Here is a 23,741-nt window from a genome sequence, read left to right as displayed (position 1 = left end):
AAGTGGCACAAGGGGGTAATAAAATGGCACAAGGGGTGATGAAATGGCACAAGGGGTAAAGAAATGCCACAGGGGGCTGATAAAGTGGCACAAGGGGTGATAGGATGGCTGAAGGGGTGATGAAATGCCACAGGGGGCTGATAAAGTGGCACAAGGGGGTAATAAAATGGCACAAGGGTCGATGAAATGGCACAAGGTGTGAAGAAATGCTACAGGGGGCTGATAAAGTGGCATAAGGGGGTAATAAAATGGCACAAGGGGTGATGAACTGGCACAAGTGGGTAAAAAAATGGCACAAGGGGTGAAGAAATGCCACAGGGGGCTGATAAAGTGGCATAAGGGGGTAATAAAATGGGACAAGGGGTGATGAAATGGCACAAGGGGTGAAGAAATGCCACAGGGGGCTGATAAAGTGGCACAAGGGGGCAATAAAATGGCACAACGGGTGATAGGATGGCTGAAGGGGTGATGAAATGCCACAGGGGGCTGATAAAGTGGCACAAGGGGGTAATAAAATGGCACAAGGGTCGATGAAATGGCACAAGGTGTGAAGAAATGCTACAGGGGGCTGATAAAGTGGCATAAGGGGGTAATAAAATGGCACAAGGGGTGATGAACTGGCACAAGTGGGTGAAAAAATGGCACAAGGGGTAAAGAAATGCCACAGGGGGCTGATAAAGTGGCACAAGGGGGTAATAAAATGGGACAAGGGGGTGATAAAATAGCAGAAGGGGAGAAGAAATGCCACAGGAGGCTGATAAAGTGGCACAAGGGGATAATAAAATGGCACAAGGGTTGATGAAATGGCACAAGGTGTGAAGAAATGCTACAGTGGGCTGATAAAGTGGCATAAGGGGGTAATAAAATGGGACAAGGGGTGATAAAATGGCAGTTATCAGAAATCCAGTAGGAGTAGGATTGTGAAAAAAAAACAGCCCTGCGCAAGGCTCTACCGTGCGCCCCTCTAGTGGTGCCATGGGCATGTGCCATACCTGCCACGCCTTAGGTATGCCACCGACTGAAGGTGTTTGAGCCGCCTCAGTCAACAAGAAAGTTTCTGATGAAATCTAAAGGACACTCAAACAAAGAAAATAAAAAATCACAAATTTTTTTCTAAACTATCACAAAATTTGAATTCAAAATAAGAAGTTACTGTTGAAAAAGTAGGATGTTGACACTTTTTGTGATGAGGAACAGAAGACGCATTTCTTCTCATCCCCGAGATTATAGACTCGAGTTTCCCTCTTTGGAGGCTAACATGAACCTATGGTAATGAATTTTATATGAGGAAAGATCTGCTGACTGGAAGCTTTGTGACACGTAGCCGAGATATGAGTTTGCCGCCATCCCCTTCGGCAGTCAGGACGTTTTACAAGCTCTGAGGTAAACCGATAAACGCACTTCATTACCGGAACCGTATAAAAACCTACGAGGAGATTTATCAAAACCTGTGGGGAGGAAAAGTTGTCCAGTTGCCCATAGCAACCAATCAGATTGCTTCTTTCATTTTTCAAAGGCCTTGTTGAAAATGAAAGAAGCGATCTGATTGGTTGCTATGGGCAACTCAGCAACTTTTCCTCTTCACAGATTTTGATAAATCTCTGTGCCGTAAGATGGAAACAGGGTTGTCCCTTGTCCCACTCCTCTGCAGGGGAAATACAGTATAAAGGATATCCTAAGGCAGTTTCTTAAAGGGGTTATCCAGGAAAAAACTTTTTTATATATATCAACTGGCTCCAGAAAGTTAAACAGATTTGTAAATTACTTCTATTAAAAAATCTTAATCCTTTCAGTACTTATGAGCTTCTGAAGTTAAGGTTGTTCTTTTCTGTCTAAGTGCTCTCTGATGACACGTGTCTCAAGAAACGCCCAGTTTAGAAGCAAATCCCCATAGCAAACATCTTCTAAACTGGGCGTTTCCCGAGACAGGTGTCATCAGAGAGCACTTAGACAGAAAAGAACAACCTTAACTTCAGAAGCTCATAAGTACTGAAAGGATTTAGATTTTTTAATAGAAGTAATTTACAAATCTGTTTAATTTTCTGGAGCCAGGTGATATATAAAAAAAACTTTTTTCCTGGAATACCCCTTTAAACCGTGGCCCTCCGGATGTTGCAAAACTTGAACTCCCAGCATGCCCAGACAGCCAACGGCTGTCTGGGCATGCTGGGAGTTGAAGTTTTGCAACATCTGGAGGACCACAGTTTGAGACCACTGTCCAAAGGGCATATAGGCACTCGCCAGCACTAGTCTTGGTCTAATGGCGGATGAAAGCGAAAGGCTTAAAGGGGTATTCCAGGAAAAAAGTTTTTTTATATATATTAACTGGCTCCAGAAAGTTAAACAGATTTGTAAATGACTTCTATTAAAAAATCTTAATCCTTTCAGTACTTATGAGCTTCTGAAGTTAAGGTTGTTCTTTTCTGTCTCAGTGCTCTCTGCTGACACGTGTCTCGGGAAACGCCCAGTTTAGAAGATGTTTGCTATGGGGGTTTGCTTCAAAACTGGGCGTTTCCTGAGACACATGTCAGCAGAGAGCACTGAGACAGAAAAGAACAACCTTAACTTCAGAAGCTCATAAGTACTGAAAGGATTAAAAAAATTTAATAGAAGTAATTTACAAATCTGTTTAACTTTCTGAAGCCAGTTGATATATATAAAAAAAAAGTTTTTTCCTGGATAACCCCTTTAATAACACAGCTCATGAACCATTATCCGCCAAGTAGTAATGCCAATCCTCATCCACAGGCACTAAAGCGCCATTGTTCCATAGATGATTAGTTCGGAAATTATGTACGCCGAGATGACTCCGGGCGCGCAAACATGTTTTCTTTTTTTTCCCCTCCTAATAACGTTCTTCGTAATAATTACCTTGTCTTCCACTTGTTCGGCTTTCGAAATTGGTTTCTTGTTTTCAATTAACCTTTACTTTACGTTCCGTGCTTGTTTATTTTTTTTATTTTTTTTTTACCGCCGTTCATGTGATTTCAGCCGACGGGTACGACACGCGGCTGCATAAACGATACCGAAATCACCTGCTAATTCTCCGCCAGGATCGTATACGTTTGAGATGAGAGACGTTGGGTCAATGCGGCGGCAAATCAGCAGAATGGAAATGAAGGCTTGATTCGTAATCTCTCGTCTTCCTTTGTGCGCGAGGTAATCATTGGAACGCTTATCGTATTGTGCATCTCATCAGGGATGCCGCGGTGGCTTTACCTTCTTGTTTGAGAAATTAGATATAAACTTTTTAGTCAAAAGAGGTTTTTTTCGTGCTTTGAAGACACCCCCGGATTCAGGTATAGATTGACAGGCCCCCCGACAAAAATCTAGGCCGGAGATACCGCCGATGGGGTCTTTGGGGACAATGTCAAGTGTGTGGATCCAATGATCTGTCAACTCGTAGATGAAGGTCTGTGAAGCTTAAAGGGGTACTCCACTGCCCCAGTGTCCGGAACATTTAGTTCCGAATGCTGGGTACAGGCTGCGGGGGTCGTGACGTCCGACCACGCCCCCTCAATGCAAGTCTATGAGAGGGGGCGTGACTGACATCATGCCCCCTCCCATAGACTTGCATTGAGGGGGGGGGGGGGTGACGTCACAAGGGGCATGGCTGTGACGTCGCGACCCCCGCACCCAGAGTTCTGAACCAAACGGGCGCTGGGGTAGTGGAGTACCCCGTTAAGAAGAACATGATACACCATCTCATTGTAGTGATCAGTAGGGGCCACAGCTATCAGACTTTAATTACACTGAGATATGGTGAGTGTATGTATTAGGGATATTGTAATACATAGTTTATATGGTGTCCTGCTGTGTCAGGACTACTGTCTTCGGTTTGATAAGGTGCTAAAATAATACGGCATACAGTGCTGAAATAGTGCCACAATCACAGCCTGTGCCCAGAACCGTGTTTCCCAATTGGGGTGCCTCCAACTGTTGAAAAACTACAACTCTCAACATGCCCAGTGTAATGAAGAAAACTGTGTCCCTGAGGCGGAATGTGACCCTCCGCACAGGGACACACTTTTCTGCTTTACAGCCGGCTCCCTCTCACTCCCTAACCCCTAACCCTAACCTCGAATCCTATCCCCTATCTCTAATCCTAACCCCTAATCCTAAACCTAACCCTAATCCCTAACCCTTAGCCTAACTTTAACCCCTTATCCTAACCCTAACTCCTTATCCTAACCTTAAACCCTAATCCTAACCCTAACCTAAACTCCTAATCCATACCTTAAAGGGTAACTCTCATTAAAACAAATTTTTGCTATTGCACTCCTTATGGTAAATAAAAACTATTTCTAATATACTTTGCTTAAAAAAAATGAAGTTTTCTATGCTTTATTTGTGCTTAAAAAAGCTCAAGAGCACATTTTCCCCCAACTCATACACAGACTTAGGACCGAAGTCCAAACACAGAAAGTGCAGCCTGGAGTGCTGAGGGGGTGTGTCCAGCCTCATTCAATCATAGCTCCTCTCACACTTAACTGCCATATGCTGTTGGTTGGACACACCCCCTCAGCACTCCAGGCTGCACTTCCTGTGTTTGAGCTTCAGTCCTAAGTCTGTGTATGAGATGGGGGGAAATGTTCTCTTGATCTTTTTTAAGCACAAGTAAAACATAGAAAACTTCATTTAAAAAAAAAAAAAAAAAAAAAAAAAAGTATATTCAAAATATTTTTTATTTACCATAAGGAGTGCAATAGCAAAATTTTTTTTAATGAGAGTGCCCATTTAATTCTAATCCCTAATCCTAACCTCTAATCCTAACGCCTAACCCTAATCCTAACCATAACCCCTTACAGCGATCAGAAGTTCAGGTCACATTCGGCAACGGCTGTCCGGGCATGCTGGAAGTTATAGTTTTGCAACAGCTGGAGGCACACCAGTTGGAAAACACTGTCTTAGAGGCAGACTAAGAAAAAGTTGCCTACTGATGGCAAACTGTACATAAGAATAATGTAAATACTTCTACGTAAATGATACATACTTTCATATTAACTAGGTGTTTAAAGTGCTGTGAAAATAAGAGGAGGTACCAAAAAAGAGAAAAGTAGAAGCCTACAGAGAGTGCTAGGAGTGTGCCACATAAGAAACAGCCTGTATATGTTGTTAAAAAGTATAATAAAGGTAGGGTCACACATAGTGTATATTCAGAGTATTCTCCTATGAGCAGACACACAGGGCCCTACACAATGTATTTCCCTCTATGCAGTGGATTTTATGTATCGTGAAATACACTGCGTATATATGTGACTCTACCCTAAAGAAACATATTAATATAACGTTATTAGTCATAGTGCAGAGACCTTTCCATATCAGATGCTGTCAGGTTCCAAGCTTCCAGGTTCTGTTCATTCTTTTGGCTCTTCTTTTGCACATGACGAGACCAGTGATGTACAGGGGGGGGGAATCTTGTATTACTGCTCATTAGATTTATGATTCATTAGATAAGGCAGCAGTAAGCCTGTTATGATGGAAACTACTGTGACTGAGAAACTTCTGCTGCCTTATCTAATAAATAATATGAGAAGTATCTTATAAATCATATTAGCAGAATTAACATGTTCATTTTTTCAGAGGAACCTGGAATCAGAAAATTCCACCATGGAAATTCTGCAGTATGAACAGTGCAGCAGAAGGTAGGCTGCTGTATCGGAATTTCAAATCCGAATGTTACGTAATCTGAATAGGCCCCTACGTATATGTTTGGCGCACATGCCAAGCCATTCTGTCAGTGTATACGTTCCGTAGTTTTAATGGGCCCTTATGTATATACTTGATGCGTATGCCAGGAGCTTCTTCTAGAGCATATGTTAAAGGGGTACTCCACTGCCCCAGCATTTGGAACATTTTGTTCCGAACGTTGAGTGTGGATGCGGGGACTCGCAACGTCCTGGTCAGGCCCCCTCATGACGTCACAACACGTCCCCTCAATGCAGGTCTATGGGAGGGGACGTGGTGGTTGTCATGCACCCTCCCATACAAAATGTTCCAAATGCTGGGGCAGTGGAGTACCCCTTTAAAGGGGTACTCCGCCCCTAGACATCTTATCCCCTATCCAAAGGGCAATACAGGGGCCGGAGCATCGTTACATCACGGCTCCGCCCCTCGTGATGTCACGGCCCGCCCCCGTCAATACAAGTCTATGGGATGGGGCGTGGCGGTCGTCACGCCCCCTGCCATAAACTTGCATTAAGGGGACTGGCCGTGATGTCATGAGGGGCGGAGCCATGACGTCATGCTGCTCCGGCCCCTGTATCGCCCGTCATTACGCACAGAGCGAACTCGCTCTGCGCAGTAATGATGGCGGGGTGCCGCAGCGGTGATCCCCGGGGTCCCCAGCAACGGGACCGCGGCGATCTGACATCTTATCCCATATCCTTTGGATAGGGGATAAGATGCCAGGGGCGGAGTACCCCTTTAAGCGGACATTTGATGAAAAAAGGCTTAGGGACCATTATGATAAACAGTACAGCAGGGCATGCAATTCCCTTATATAATATTGTTTTCTGTTTTTTAGTTATGCAAAAAGAAGAAAATTGAGATTAAAATTAAGAATTGTCAAAATATTTCATATTATATTGTCACTCGGTCATTCCGGGATAGTTTTCTCCACCACAGACTGTGAATACCAGATCAGTGTCTGCTTACAGCATAATATAAAATACTACCGGAAAGTCATTGGCAATGACGTAAGTGCTTTTCTCCCGCAGTAAAGCTCTCGCACACCATAAAATACTTTTACTATACGCTGTTTTATTGAAAAGCCAAATTTTACATGCTACACCTCAATCTGCTTAATGCACAAGTGTGATATTCCTGCAGAGCAGATGACCCAGGGATGTAAGCAGTCATGTGCAGCGTATCCCAGAATATTATTAAAACAGTGTTTTCCAAACAGTGTGTCTCGCGCTAATGCAAAACTACAACTCCCAGCCTGCCCATAGAATTCCATAGGCTGGAAAGTATAAATGTAGCAGAGCTGAGTAGGTAATTTGATAAAGCGTGCCATATCGTGTGTGTGTTTTGCATAGGACTTCTAATGAAAAGGTTTAAAAATTATTTGAAGACAAAACTCAGTTCAATTCTAGTCAAGAAAATTCCTGCTGGGCCTAGGTGTGAACAAGTCCTAAGACAGTTAGATAATACAAGAGGTGTAGTCCGGCACTGCTATCCAGCGCAGACCAATCTCAACGGAATAGTCCGTAACAGTACACACAATTCATGTGGTGCCAGGGGGTAGTAGATCATCGGTGCAATACATAGGCGGGTAGAAGCAGGGGAGCGACCTTGCAGCGACAGGCTGTTTCCTGCGCACAAGGAGCACTTCTTCGGGCTGCCGATAGGCAGCCCGAAGAAGTGCGCCTTGTGCGCAGGAAACAGCCTGTCGCTGCGAGGTTGCTTCCCTGCGTCTACCCGCTTATGTATTGTACCGATGATTGAATAAAGTCTTCTGCTATTAAGACTCCCGGGTGAGTGCATCCTTTCATTTCTATATTCCTGGTTTAAGTCCTAAGACAGTGTTTCCCAACCAGGGGGCCTCCAGCGGGTTCAAAACTACAATTCCCAGCATGCCCGGACAGCCTTTGCTTCCTGTTTATGGCATAATTGTACATCATTGTGCGCTAAGTCCCAGGGCACCATTACGTACATTTACATTATTGGTCCTCTAGGGGATTAAAGGAGTATTCTGGCAAAAACTTTCTTATCCCCTTTCCACAGGATAGGGGATAAGTTGCTGATCGTGGGAGGTCCAACTGCTGGGGCCACCCGTGATCTAAAGGACGGGACCCCGGCGCTCTCAGTGAGGAGCGCGTGTTGTCTACCGGTAGACGTCACGTGCTCCATTCATTCCTATAATTCTCAACCTTTATATTGTTTTAATGTGATTGAAAAAAACGGCCACTAGGTGGCTCTATTCTGTTCCTTGCTGCAAATCAAACAGTTAGTTTGGTCTCCTCCCGGCCTGGCAGGAGACCAAACTCAGGAAGTGCGTGCGGGGCATGGTGAGGCAAAGCTCTTGCAGGCTTCAGTTATGTCACGCCTGCTGGGGAAAGCCCTCTTCCTCCTGCCGGGAGCTCACACAACGTGAGCAAGGGGAGAGGTATGATACACAGCTTTTTAAAACTCGCAAACAAATTGTGTACATGCAGGAAATGGAATTGATGTGATCTTTAGTCGCCTACGCGCAGTCCACTAAACGCAATGGGCCCGGTGACATTAAAGCGAACAGCTCCTTAAAGGGGTACTCCGGTGAAAAACTTTTTTTTTTAAATCAACTGGTGCCAGAAAGTTAAACAGATTTGTAAATTACTTATATTAAAACATCTTAATCCTTCCTGTACTTATTAGCTGCTGAATACTACAGCAGAAATTATTTTCTTTTTGAAACACAGAGCTGTCTGCTGACATCATGACCACAGTGCTCTCTGCTGACATCTCTGTCCATTTTAGGAACTGTCCAGAACAGCATATATTTGCTATGGGGATTTCCTTTTACTCTGGACGGTTCATAAAATGGACAGAGATGTCAGCAGAGAGCACTGTGCTCGTGATGTCAGCAGACAGCTCTGTGTTTCAAACGGAAAAGAATTTCCATTGTAGTATTCAGCAGCTAATAAGTACAGGAAGGATTAAGATTTTTTAATAGAAGTCATTTATAAATCTGTTTAACTTTCTGGCACCAGTTGATTTAAAAAAAATAAAATAAAAAAAAAGAGGTTTTCACCGGAGGACCCCTTTAATATATGGCCCCATTCAAATAGAAATAAATGTAGAAAAACACAAAAGCACATACCTTTTTGAAGAAAATTTTGGCAAATTGTGACAGTAGCGCATGTCCCAGCATGAGCCAAAAAAGCCGCAAACGAGCCCATTCCGTCCAGAAACTCCACTCAAAGTCTGATATGTCCTTTATAGAAAAGCAGAGGCAATGGTTTACTGACATGTCTCAATGGCTTCATCACTCCTGTATATTACACATGGAAGGTCTAGTGCCATCACTCAGGAGCTTGAGTTCCTACTACCTCTGAAGCCACTGATCTGTGGCGAAACATGTTGGGACATAGCCCCTAGTAGACTGTAGGTGTACTGCACAGTCAGTTAGTTTTAGTGCTATTGGGATATGACCATCTGGTCGATGCGGTTAATCTACCTTCACTTTCTATCATAAGGGGACTATAGCACAAGTGTTTATTACGTGTTTGTAGTACATCAACAAATCTTATGGGTATTTCATAGTGTATGGCTCTTTTGGGCTACCTGAAGCAGGTGGTCTATAGGTATATGGTATTGCAGCTCAACTCGATTGCAGAATTGCAGAGAATAAGACTAAGCTGCAGTACCACATACAACCTGCACTCATTGGTGGTGCTGTAATCAGCCATATTTCTCTAATCATGGACAACATCTGTAATAAAAATGGCTTCCTGATTTTATTTAAAGAAAACTTAATGACTATGAAATTAAAAGTTCTGCAATGTCCTGATATTTTTGTATTTCGATTCCTCACAATTTGCTTGCACTCAGTTAATGAGATACTCCACCCCTAGACATCTTATTCCATATCCAAAGGATAGGGGATAAGATGTCTGATCGCGGGGGTCCCGACGCTGGGGACCCCCGCAGTATAGCATGCGGCACCTTCCTGTTTCTTGCCCGGAAGTGCTGGAGGGTCTGGGTCGCGACCACGGGAATAGAAGTCTGTGACGTCATGACTCCGCCCCCGTGTGATGTCACGCCCCGTCCCCTCAATGCAAGTCTATGGGAGGGGGTGTGACACATTTCCGGGCTAGTCCAGCACCTTCATCAGAGATCTGAGATACGCAGAAAAAATCCTGCCCTGTTGTTCATTCTCCTCTACCACATAATAAAGACAATTTTTTTCACATCAACTGGCTCCAGAAAGTTAAACAGATTTGTAAATTACTTTTATTAAAAAATCTTAATCCTTTCAGTACTTATCAGCTGCTGTATGTTCTATAGAAAGTTTTGTAATTCTTTCCAATCTGCTCCATGCTGACACCTCTGTCCATGTCAGGAAGTGTCCAGAGCAGGATAGGTTTGATATGGGGATTTTCTCAACATAACTTCCTCTGGAGCATACAGCAGCAGATAAGTACTGAAAGAGTTAGGATTTTTACATAGAAGTCATTTACACATCTGTTTAAAGGGGTACTCCACTGGAAAAAGTATTTTTTAAATCAACTGGTGCCAGAAAGTTAAACAGATTTGTAAATGACTTCTATTAAAAAAATCTTAATCTTTCCAGCATTTAGCAGCTGCTGTTATGATCCACAGGACGTTCTTTTTTTTTTTTTTTTTTTTTTCCTTTCTGCCTGCTGACCCCTCTGTCCATTTTAGGAACTGTCCAAAGCAGGATAGGTTTTCTATGGGGATTTGCTCTTACTTTGGACTGTTCCAAAAATGAACAGAGGTGTCAGCAGAGAGCACTGTGGTCAGGCAGAAAGGAAATTCAAAAAGAAAAGAACTTCCCGTGGATCATAACAGCAGCTGATAAGTACTGTAAGGATTAAGATTTTTTTAATAGAAGCAATTTACAAATCTGTTTAACTTTCTGGCACCAATTGATTTAAAAAAAAATAAAAAAATAAAGTATAATTTCAGTGGAGTACCCCTTTAACGTTCTGGTACCGGTTGATTTGAAAACAATTGTTTTCCACCGGAGTACCCCTTTAAGAACTGAGCGTATTTTCCTGTTTTCAGCCTGAAGTTTATCCCAGAGAAAAGCGAAGCCGGCTTTTCACCTGCTTAATGATCTTCCGTGGACTGTTCCGCCGGTGTCATTTCATTAACAGAACCAATGAAAGTTAGTGTCCCGCAACCCTCAAGGCACCGACAGGACCCTGCATAACATAGGGGGAGATTTATCAAAACCTGTCCAGAGGAAAAGTTGCCCAGTTGCCCATAGCAACCAATCAGATCGCTTCTTTCATTTTTAACAAGGCCTCCGCAAAATGAAAGAAGCGATCTGATTGGTTGCTATGGGAACTGGGCAACTTTTCCTCTGGACAGGTTTTGATAAATCTCCCTCATAGTGAGCAAAGAAATGGGGGGTGTCGGGTTGTCTGCCAATAAGCATATATATATATATATATATATATATATATATATATATATATATATTAGCAGCAGAGATGAGCGAACTTACAGTAAATTCGATTCGTCACGAACTTCTCGGCTCGGCAGTTGATGACTTTTCCTGCATAAATTAGTTCACCTTTCAGGTGCCCCAGTGGGGTGGAAAAGGTGGATACAGTCCTAGGAGATTCTTTCCTAGGACTGTATCCACCTTTTCCAGCGGACCGGAGCACCTAAAAGCTGAACTAATTTATGCAGGAAAAGTCATCAACTGCCGAGCCGTGAAGTTCGTGACGAATCAAATTTACTGTAAGTTCGCTCATCTCTAATTAGCAGAGCCAGAGGCGTAGCTAGGGGGTTTATCATCAGCCGTTTGCCACACATCTACCCATGTCAGTGTTTCCCAATCAGGAAGCCCCCAGCTGTTGCCAAACTACAGTTCTCAGCATGCCCGGACAGCCAAAGGCTGTCCGAGCATGCTGAGAGTTGTAGTTTGGCAACAGCTGGAGGCACTTTGGTTGGGAAACACTGCTCTAGTATGACACAGCATTTCTACAAGTCAGACATCTGGAAGATAAAAGCCGCAGAGCGCCTCCTCATAGTCCTACAAGTTACCTTTTTCAAACCCCAAAAAGAAGTGTCTCCCTCTAGACCGACTTCTTCCTCTATAATCTCTTCATGATCTACGGAACAGAGAAATCACTAAGTATCAACAACAGGATCAGAAATGTATTTGTAATTATTTATAGGAATATTTAAATTTCGCAATAATGAAATTTTTATACATTTATATGTATGATTAATATGATATTAATATTATAATATATATATTGTAATATATATTATAATATTAATATGAATAATGATTATTTATACATTTATATGTAATTATTTGTATTATTAAATAATTAATTTCAAATTGTAGATACTGATTGATACTGAAGAAATGTTGAAATATTTTCTCTTGACATTCAATCCTTTATAGTAGTCGCCGCAAAATTTTGTTCAATCTGTCATATGATGGATCCCATTAGCTCCAGATAAGCTCCATTGTCTCAAAGTGTGTCTGTCATTTAGAAAAACTGTTGACATATCACAGAGACATTTAAAAAAATTTGAGATCCCACCGATCAGAAGAATGAGCGAGGAGAAGCGTGTGGTAGCTTCACTCCCCGGCTGACAGAGATCTGTACACTGAGGACAAGCAGGGCTCTGTACACTGAGGACAAGCGGGGCTCTGTACACTGAGGACAAGCGGGGCTCTGTACACTGAGGACAAGGGGGGTTTTGTACACTGAGGACAAGCGGGGCTCTGTACACTGAGGACAAGCGGGGCTCTGTACACTGAGGACAAGCGGGGCTCTGTACACTGAGGACAAGCGGGGCTCTGTACACTGAGGACAAGCGGGGCTCTGTACACTGAGGACAAGCGGGGCTCTGTACACTGAGGACAAGCGGGGCTCTGTACACTGAGGACAAGCGGGGCTCTGTACACTGAGGACAAGCGGGGCTCTGTACACTGAGGACAAGCGGGGCTCTGTACACTGAGGACAAGCGGGGCTCTGTACACTGAGGACAAGCGGGGCTCTGTACACTGAGGACAAGCGGGGCTCTGTACACTGAGGACAAGCGGGGCTCTGTATACTGAGGACAAGCGGGGCTCTGTACACTGAGGACAAGCGGGGCTCTGTACACTGAGGACAAGCGGGGCTCTGTACACTGAGGACAAGCGGGGCTCTGTACACTGAGGACAAGCGGGGCTCTGTACACTGAGGACAAGCGGGGCTCTGTACACTGAGGACAAGCGGGGCTCTGTACACTGAGGACAAGCGGGGCTCTGTACACTGAGGACAAGTGGGGCTCTGTACACTGAGGACAAGCGGGGCTCTGTACACTGAGGACAAGCGGGGCTCTGTGCACTGAGGACAAGCGGGGCTCTGTACACTGAGGACAAGCAGGGCTCTGTACACTGAGGACAAGCGGGGCTCTGTACACTGAGGACAAGCGGGGCTCTGCACACCGAGGACAAGCGGGGCTCTGTACACTGAGGACAAGCGGGGCTCTGTACACTGAGGACAAGCAGGGCTCTGTACACTGAGGACAAGCAAGGCTGTGCAGTGAGGCTCTATGACACGCTCCCAGCTCACACAGCAGGCTGATTGAAAAGCCAGGAGCCTGCACAGAGTCCTGCTTGTCCTGAACTCACTTCCTGTATTTTGGAATTAATCACTGCAGGAAACATAAACAACTACATGCAAGGACCACCGGGCATCAGCACTGGAACATCAGGATATTGAACAGGTGAGTAACCTGTTTGTTTGTTTTGGTTTGTTATTTTATAACATTTCCTGTAGGTAATTTTACCGATTAGAGGCAGAAACTGAAACCATTTTTTTTCCAATCTGATACTATTTTCTATATTTTTCTTTATATTTTGTGCCTTATTATGTTTTCTGAGCTGTTTTGAACAGTATTTAGAGATAGGCTTTACAGCAAGCCCCTGGAGCTGTTCCATTCACATAAATGACTACTCGGCATACTCTGTGACCTTTGAAGAGGTCTTTCCACAGGGAAGGGTAGACTGAGCTGTGAGCTTCATCTATTGTCTTCTCTACTGGTGTCACTTCTTACTGTAATGCCATAGTGATCACTTTAAAAAAGCCTCCTCCTTATCATCAGATACAGAACAGGAAGTCCATGCTTGGTTCTAGGCCTAGTGGCCACAATAAAAACTGCAAGATTTCAGGATTGCTTTATAATTCTTTCAGGATAGAAAAAGGAATATTAGAAAAAAAAAAGAAGAAAAAAAAAGAACAAAAATTCTTAAAAAATAAAAAAATAAAACATGGTTAACATAAAAGATTGATTTAAGCAATAGGTAATTTTCCCTGTAATAACTGAACCTCTGGGAAAACTCCAGCAACTTTTGAAATGTGGCATTACCTCTGGAAGACAAATAGACTCTGTAAAACGAATAGAAGTGGATTCCCAGGGACAGCAGCAGGTAGGTGTAGTATTCTGATTTTGGCAGCGGCTCATTTTTCATGGTGTTGCATAAAGGAGTCTGAAAGAAAAACTTCAGCAGTCAGCAAGGATATGTCTCTTTAAAAAAAAAAAAAGAAAAGAAAATTCGGACAAAAAAGCTATATTTTTTTAAAATTTTAAATTTAAAAAACAAATGAGTGATAAAGATGATAACTAAGGTTGGGTTCACACCACGTTTTTCAAGTACATTTCCCGTATACGTTTTCATGATTGACCGTATTGAAAACCGTATTGAAAACCGTATACATAGACAAATTATTGAAAACCAAATGCATCCGGTTGCCTACGGTTTGCTTGCAATACGGTTTTCTCCCGTACTCAAAACCATGGGTTGACAATACGTTTTTTTAACATTGACGTCAATGGGAAACGCACATGTATACAGTTCCATACAGGAAACTGTATACGGTTTTTACTTTGCACATGCGCATTTGCATCCTAAAGTCCCCACCCATGACCCCTGCCACGGTTTTCTTTAGAAAAGCGCATTGAAAACAGTATGGCAAAAACGTGATGTGAACCCAGCCTTAGACATGTCTATTTCTTAGGCATTTAGGGGCTTAGCCCAAGACTATCCCATATCTACAAGATAGCCTATCGGTGCGGGGTCTGACTCCTGGGACTCCTACCGATCATGAGGATGGAGGTCAATTGTGGTTCAAGTGAATGAAGCCGTGGTGGATTGTTCCGGGGGGCTTCTTTAGGAATGTTCAATTATTTCCACCAGCAAGATTCAACCTATGTCTGACTTCTCGCATTTGTTTAGGAAGATCTAATCCTTCCTCACCTACATGTCCAATAGGATTTAGGAAGTGTTATAAGGGACTCTTTTAATTGTTTCGTTAAAGTCAACACAGGAGATTACACAAGACCCAGTGAATTGTGGCTACGATGGAAACCTGACTGAATATCCTCCAATGCTGGATCAATATATATGTGTTAGATGTAAATCTATTTATATATGAATACTAAATATATTGGCCTACAATACTAATAATATTAGAGAACAGTCCTGTATTTTCACAGGCAATATCAAGGCAATATTTACCTATTAGATGTGTCAGCATTAAAGGGGTACTCCACCCCTACACATCTTTTCCCCTACATAAAGGGTAGGGGATAAGTTGTCTGATAACGGGGGCCCCACCGCTGGGACCCCCATGATCTCTGTGCAGATCGGCCGCCACGCCCCCTCACATAGACTTGCATTGAGCGGGTGTGGTGTGAAGTCACGAGAGGCATGGGTGTCACGTCACGACCCCCCGCTGCACGCTCCAAGCGTTCGGAACAAAATGTTCCGAACGCTGGGGCAGCGGAGTACCCCTTTAAACATGTGCTAGATGATAATCTAATGACACATGACATTGAGGGTTACAAATAATTTAGGGCTCAGTGATGTATCATTTATCTGACAAAGCTTAAACTTGGACATGTTCCGATATTGACCATGAAAATGCTATCTAATCTATGGGCTTTATGTTATAGAGCAGGAATCGCTGAGCAGATTGATATATCTCTCTGTGGGAAAGAATTCAGTATAACTTGTTAATTGGTAACGTTGTTCTTTCCATGATCAGGAGTCTAGTGGGTGGTCCTGTTAGTGAGTGACACCGCCCACTGGACTCCTTAGACTTGAAAGAGCTGGGATTTAAGTCAATAAGTAACAAGTTATCCGGAGATTAGATAGAATTTTCACAGTGGCAGGTTCCCTTTCAGTCAAAATGGCTACAAGCACTTCGTCCAAATCCTTCTGGCTCAGCCAATCACTTGTCTCGGATGAAGGAAGAATAGAAAAGGCCAGTTGACCGGAAGGAGGGGAACCTGATCTGCGGGGGACCAGCGCTAGGTGAGCAGATGTATTAATAAAAAAAAAAATAATTAAATTAAATTAAAATAAAATAAAATAGTGGATAAACCCTTTAAGACAAAGTCTTAAAAAATCTTAATCCTTCTGTTACTTAGCTGCTGAATACTACAGAGGAAATTATTTTCTTTTTGGAACACAGAGCTCTCTGCTGACATCACGAGCACAGTGCTCTCTGCTGACATCACGAGCACAGTGCTCTCTGCTGACATCTGTCCATTTTAAGAACTGTCCAGAGTAGGAGAAAATCCCCATAACAAACATATGCTGCTCTGGACAGTTCCAAAAATGGACAGATGTCAGCAGAGAGCACTGTGGTCATGATGTCAGCAGAGAGCACTGTGTTCGAAAAAGAAAAGAATTTCCTCTGTAGATTCAGCAGCTAATAAGTACTGGAAGGATAAGGATTTTTTTTTATAGAAGTAATTTACAAATCTGTTTAACTTTCTGGCACCAGTTGATTTAAAAAAAATAAAAAGTTTTCCACCGGAGTACCCCTTTAAGTCACAATCCTTAAGTAACACAAAAAAAAGTTAAAAAAGTACAGTTATATAATTCAAAAACATTTTCCAGAAACCTAATACTCACATATTTGGGGTCAGCGCTTCTGGGGAGGCAGAAACCAGGACACATCTTCTATTCAACTGTCCCAAAGAAATGACCAACACAAAATGTTTTTCATCCCTTTTCAACCTTTAGTCTTTCGGTGTCCATTGGTATCCATCCCCCATTCCTCTGATGTCATATTGGGGATGGGGTCTGGTCTAATCACATTTTCTGACCCTTCATTAGGCTTTCTACACAATCTCTGAGGGGGATGGGACCTGACTAGAATTCAATGCAAAGACCCCAGCAGGTGACAAGACAAACATGAGCCGCACAGGGGTCTTAACAAATAGAAACACAATATATTACCAATAGGGAGCTAAACTCAAACAGTTTACAGTATTGTCCTAACTCCTGACTGTTCCAAAAGCCATGATAGTCAAAAAGTGGGCAGTGGCTGGCCCATAGAACCAAAAGACACTGGAAAACGGCACTATGAAATCAGGCAAAGGTAAACCTTGGCCTAGCCGTGGGTTTTGGCAACAGAGTAGTGAAGTCACAGGAAGGCTAAGTTTCCACACAGGTTTTTTGTGGCATTTTTCAGAAAACTGCCACTGCAGTTTTTGGGCCAAAGCCAGAAGAGTATTCAAAAGGAGTGGAAAGTATAATGGAAAGACTTACACCACTTCTTCCTGCTGGATCCACTTCTGACTTTGGTTCAAAAACTGCAGTGGCAGTTTTCCAAAAAACGCCAGAAAAAACCTGTGTGGAAACCTAGCTGAAGGAGGATTGTTGGCAGATGGCACAGGTTCATAATCTTACACAGTCAATACAGTACACGCGGAGGGTCAATACAGTACACGCGGAGGGTCAATACAGTACACGCGGAGGGTCAATACAGTACACGGGGAGGGTCAATACAGTACACGGGGAGGGTCAATACAGTTCACGCGGAGGGTCAATACAGTTCACGCGGAGGGTCAATACAGTTCACGCGGAGGGTCAATACAGTACACGGGGAGGGTCAATACAGTTCACGCGGAGGATCAATACAGTACACGCGGAGGGTCAATACAGTTCACGTGGAGGGTCAATACAGTTCACGCGGAGGGTCAATACAGTACACGGGGAGGGTCAATACAGTTCACGCGGAGGGTCAATACAGTACACGGGGAGGGTCAATACAGTACACGCGGAGGGTCAATACAGTACACGGGGAGGGTCAATACAGTTCACGCGGAGGGTCAATACAGTACACGCGGAGGGTCAATACAGTACACGCGGAGGGTCAATACAGTACACGCGGAGGGTCAATACAGTACACGCGGAGGGTCAATACAGTACACACAGAGGGTCAATACAGAAACATGGAGGGTCAATACAGAAACATGGAGGGTCAATACAGTTCACATGGAGGGTAGATACAGTAGACACAGAGGGTCAATACAGTACCCACGGAGGGTCAATACAGTACACACGGAGGGTAAATACAGCACACGCAGGGTAAATACAGTACACATGGAGGGCCAATACAGTTCACATGGAGGGTCAATATAGTTCACATGGAGGGTCAATACAGTTCACATGGAGGGTCAATACAGTTCACATGGACGGTCAATACAGTTCCCATGAAGGGTCAATACAGTAGACACGGAGGGTAAATACAGTACACATGGAGGGTAAATACAGTAGACACAGAGGGTCAATACAGTACACACGGAGGGTCAATACAGTACACACGGAGGGTCAATACAGTACACACGGAGGGTCAATACAGCACACGCAGGGTAAATACAGCACACGCAGGGTAAATACAGCACACGCAGGGTAAATACAGTACACATGGAGGGCCAATACAGTTCACATGGAGGGTCAATACAGTTTACATGGAGGGTCAATACAGTTCACATGGAGGGTCAATACAGTTTACATGGAGGGTCAATACAGTTCACATGGACGGTCAATACAGTTTACATGGAGGGTCAATACAGTTCACATGGAGGGTCAATACAGTTCACATGGAGGGTCAATACAGTTCCCATGGAGGGTCAATACAGTAGACAAGGAGGGTAAATACAGTACACACGGAGGGTCAATACAGTACACATGGAGGGTCAATACAGTTCACATGGAGGGTCAATACAGTTCACATGGAGGGTCAATACAGTACACATGGAGGGTTAATACAGTACACGCGGAGGGTCAATACAGTTCACACAGGTCAAGCAGAGTCAGGAGATCAGTCATGGGTCAGATACAGAATATTAACACAGAATAATCAGTAAACACCTAAGCAGAACTTTGCTATAGAAAACCATACTATGGCTAAGGAACCACAGAGTGGGTGGGCAGCCTTAAATAGGGAATGAGTCAGGACAGCTGGGGACAGGTTTTTTAATGCACACACAGCCACCATAAGAGGAAGGGAGAGCTGCTCTGTCAGAGCTTAATTTGAAGGAAATAGAAGCTGCCTGATGGCTCAGTCTTCAGCTCTAGTTTCTTTTCTCCTGAACAATCTTTTAAACTTATTTATGACCAGATCTTTGAGCTGGTTATAAATCAGCTTAGAAGTTTGTTCAGGAGAGGAGAGATATGTACTGAGGACTTAGCCGTCAGGCAGCTTCTCTGACAGCTTTCACTCTCAAGGAGACAGAAAAGCCTGTACTATATGCGAGAACATACAGGGGTACTCCAGTGGAAAACTATTTTTTTCAAATCAACTGGTGCCAGAACGTTAAACAGATTTGTCAATTACTTCTATTTAAAAATCTTAATCCTTCCAGTACTTATCAGCTGCTGTATACTACAGAGGAAGTTGTGTAGTCTTTCCAGTCTGACCACAGTGCTCTCTGCTGCCACCTCTGTCTGTGTCAGGAGCTGTCCAGAGCAGGAGAGGTTTGCTATGGGGATTTGTTCCTGCTCTGGACAGTTCCTGACATGGACAGAGGTGGCAGCAGAGAGAACTGTGGTCAGACTGAAAAGAACAACTCAACTTTCTCTGTAGTATACAGCAGCTATTAAGTAGTGGAAGGATGAAGATTTTTTTTAAATAGAAGTACAAATCTGTTTAACTTTCTGGAGCCAGTTGATATGATTTTTTTTTCCCACCGGAATACCCCTTTAATAAAAACCTATGAGGAAAAATGTGTTACACTGTTGGCTGGTCCCTGTTGGCCTCCTAGCAGACATAGTCACTGACTATAAAAATTATAGGATGACTGAGCTAATTTTTTCCAAAAACAGTACCACACCTGCCCTCAGGTATTGTGTGGTATTACAACTTGTCTCCAATCACTCTAATTAAATTGAGCTGCAGAACCACACCCAACCTGAGGACAGATGTGGTTCTGTAGTTTATTTTATTTTAAGGCTAGAATTCCAGGTTTTTGCCCTGCGTTTTTTTATTGGCTTAAAAACGCCAGAAAAAACGTCAGAAAAACTGCCACTGTTTTTCCCTGCGTTTTGTCGTTTTTTCTTGCATTTTTACCTTTGTGTGCAATTTGCCTTTTATGGCCCCTTTGGCGTTTTTTGTACAAAATTAGTTGGGTACCAAAAAAAAAAAAAAAAGGATGCAGTAGGGATGTAAAAACATTTATTTAACTGTATTTCACTAAATGTTTTTTTTAATAACAAAGTTTGAATACGTTTTTTATAAAGTGTGTGTGTGAGTTTAACTTTTTTCTCTTTTATTTTATTTTATTTTTTTTTTTACATTTTTTATGTAGTACTACTACTCCCAGCATGGAACACACTGTTCCATGATGGGAGTAGTAGTACATGTACTAATAGATATATTGCCCCGGGTGTCAGTCTGACACCCGATGCGATTGTCCATAATATAGCAGAGATGCGGCTCTATACTCACATCTCTGCACTATACTCCAGGCCAGTGATGTGAATAGAACATCATTCATTCATATTTTCCGCCCAGAGTGGTATTTGGCCGGATGGTTGCAGCCAATCATCGCTCTCTGGGGAAAATATGAATGAGTGAGTGGCCGGCCGGAGTACAGAGCAGACATGCGTGCGCTGTATAGAGCCGCTACACCTCTGAAGTAGATAGGATGATCGCAGCGGATGTCAGTAGTGATACCCGCTGTGATCTGTTCTTAACTGCAGGTACTACTACTCCCAACATGGAGCACACTCTGCTCCATGCTGGAAGCTGTAGTACCTGCATTAATAGATATATCGCAGCGAGTGTAATTTATGACACCTGATGCAATCTGTCTATTAATGCAGGTACTACAGCTCCCAGAATGGAGCAGTGTGTGCTCCATGTTGGGAGTAGTAGTACCTGCAGTTAAGAACAGATCACAGCGAGTATCACTCCTGACACCTGCTGTGATCCTCCTGTATAATGTATAGATGCGGCAGCCGCTCTTCTCTGGTCCCCTGCACTGACGTATATTTACACTTATTCCTATTTCCCATAGAGATTTGTGATTGGCTGGAACCATCTGGCCAATCACAGCTCTCTGTGGGAAATATGAATAGGTGTATATATATACGGCAGTGCAGGGGACCATAGAAGAGTGGCTGGCAGCATCCATATATTATACAGGAGGATTGCAATGGGAGATCTGCCTATTAGCACAGGTACTACTACTCCCATCATGGAACAGTGTGTTCCATGCTGGGAGTAGTAGTACTACCTAAAACATGTTGGAAAAAAAAGTGAAAAACACACACACACACTACATTTTTATTATTTTTGGCTACATTTTTAGTGCTTTACCCGCCCACATAAATTGATCCCTGTTTAAAAATTAATAAAAATTTCGTAATAAAAAAGATACATTTCATTAAATACAGTTTTTTCCATCACTACTGTATCTTTTTTATAATTTTTTTTTAATGGAAACCTACAAAATTTTTATAAAAAAGGTATCACCATCACTTAAAGTGGATCGATAAAGTCCAAAAAAGAATTAAAAAACGCCAGAAAAAATGCCAAACTAGGATTTGGAGGGCGTTTTGAAAATCCAGTCTCTGAGCCCAAAAATGCTGAAAAACGCCAAAAGGATAAATAAAAAAACCTGCCAAACTGAAAAATGCCAAGTGGATCTGGAATTTTGCAGTTTACTATTGACTTGCAGCTAACATCTGGATGCATCGTTTTTTCAGTGAGGAAAAATTGGCGTTTTTGACGGAGTCATCAGCATCCCCCACTGCCTCTCACACCATCTCTGCTACCCTTTCTCACAGGGACAGAGACATAGTTTCTTCTCACATTTCCCAGCCAATCTACCACCCGGCCATGCCACACATCTATCACCCGTTTGGGCAGCACAACTACACCCTGCCCCTGCCGCACATCTACCACCTGCTTGCACCACACAACTAACACCTGCCCGCGCTGCACGTGCATCATCCGACCCCACTAGCTGTTGCAAGACTTCAACCCCCAGCGTGTCCTCACTGTAAGGGCATGCTAGCAGTTGAAGTCTTGCAACAGTTAGCGGCAGGTGTTAGATGTGGGGCGCGGGTGTATGGTAGATGTGCGGCACAGGTGGGTGGTAGATGTGCGGCATGGGAGCATGGTAGATGTGCGGCACGGGCGGGTGGTAGATGTGCGGCACGGGCAGGTGGTAGATGTGCGGCGCAGGCGGATGGTAGATGTGCGGCACTGGAACATGGTAGATGTGCAGCACGGGCGGGTGGTAGATGTGCGGCACTGGAACATGGGGGATGTGCAGCACGGGCGGGTGGTAGATGTGCGGCACGGGCGGTTGGTAGATGTGCGGCATCGGTGAGTGGTAGATATGTGGCGCAGGCGGATGGTAGATGTGCAGCACAGGCGAGTGGTAGATATGTGGCACGGGAACATGGTAGATGTGCGACACGGGCAAGTGGTAGATGCGCGGCTCGGGTGGGTGGTAGATGTGCGGCGCGGGTGGGTGGTAGATGTGCGGCATGGGTGGTAGATGTGCAGCACAGGCGGGTGGTAGATGTGCGGCACGGGCGGGTGGTAGATGTGCGGGGGGCACTCCCTCCGTCTGGAGAAGAAAAGGTTTAGTCTAAAGGGGCGACACACCTTCTTTACCGTGAGGACTGTGAATTTATGGAACGGTCTACCTCAGGAACTGGTCACAGCAGGAACAATTAACAGCTTTAAAACAGGGTTAGATACATTCCTGAAACAAAATAACATTAATGCTTATGCAGAATTATAAAACTACATCCCTTTCCCTTATCCCCTTACACCCTTCCCTTCATGCCCTGGTTGGACTTGATGGACGTATGTCTTTTTTCAACCATACTAACTATGTAACTATGTAACTATGGTAGATGTGCGGTGCGGGCGGGTGGTAGATGTGCGGTGCGGGCGGGTGGTAGATGTGCGGCACGGGCTGCTGGTAGATGTGCGGTGCGGGCGGATGGTAGATGTGCAGCACGGGCAAGTGGTAGATGTGCGGAGCGGGTGGGTGGGAGAAAGGCTGTGGAGCGCTGTTCTGGCTGTGCAGAGATACTGTGTCCCTGTCCCCATGAGGGAGGGTAGCGGGGATGGTGAAAACTGTGTCCTGCGTCCCTGTAGCCAAGGGTGTGCGGAGGGTCACATTCTGCTACAGGGATAAGGTTTTCATCATGTTCCACATCATTTTCCTGCCCTGTGCTATTTCTTTTTCCCCTGTATTGTTTCACCCCCCCTCCCCACCCCAGTTCCATTTCATTCTCCCTATGTACACCGCCCCCCCCCCCCCCCCCCGTGCCAGTTTATTCCCCTCTGTGCCAAATCATTGGCTGAGTGAGACATCACTCTAGCGCGCCTCTGAAAGTGTGGGGGGGGGGGGCGGAGTGCTAGCTCAGGGGACTAGTGAGTTGAGCGGAGAGAGCTGGGCCTCGTACAAGAGATCGCAGGGGATCCCATAGGTCAGACCCCCGGCAATCAGATAGGGGATACGTTTTTTCCCCTTTAAGTAGACCCTTTGACAATGACTGGAGTGGCAGTGCACATGCCTATCGACCATTTCATTCTGAAGATTTGGAACCCAATTCACAGGTCTGAGTGGTCAGTCCCCCTGTAATCATACATTTATCCAAAAGTATTGAAAAGCACTCCAGGTTTTGTTTTTGCCCATATCATGCACACTCACCATCACTAGTCACACAAAATCATTTGTTTTATTCCAGCACAGCTGCATTCATTTTTGTTTCATTACTCTAACTTGGTCTTGTG

The 23,741-nt window shown here is 44.0% G+C and overlaps 1 protein-coding gene across 5 annotated transcripts in view; it reads right to left on the bottom strand.

Annotated features, from left to right (window-relative positions):
* Positions 1–23,741, bottom strand: part of HHAT (hedgehog acyltransferase) — a 489,607-nt gene that overhangs the window by 326,972 nt on the left and 138,894 nt on the right. For 4 of the 5 annotated variants that reach the window (XR_008891670.1, XM_056568209.1, XM_056568211.1 and 1 more), the window contains 3 exons: positions 14,050–14,170; positions 11,722–11,789; positions 8,804–8,917 (listed from right to left, as the gene is read on the bottom strand). Coding sequence is in view for 4 of the 5 variants with exons in the window: in XM_056568209.1 (XP_056424184.1) it covers positions 8,804–8,917; positions 11,722–11,789; positions 14,050–14,152 (285 nt within the window). In the remaining variant the exon portion in view is untranslated. Of the gene's footprint in view, positions 1–8,803; positions 8,918–10,772; positions 10,908–11,721; positions 11,790–14,049; positions 14,171–23,741 lie in introns of those variants that run through there. The other variant, XM_056568212.1, reaches the window with a different exon arrangement.

Source organism: Hyla sarda, chromosome 3 (assembly GCF_029499605.1).
Source record: "Hyla sarda isolate aHylSar1 chromosome 3, aHylSar1.hap1, whole genome shotgun sequence".
In the NCBI taxonomy this organism is placed as follows: Eukaryota; Metazoa; Chordata; class Amphibia; order Anura; family Hylidae; genus Hyla; species Hyla sarda.
Note: the sequence above shows the minus strand (reverse complement) of the source record. Positions and strands in the feature narration are given on the sequence as shown.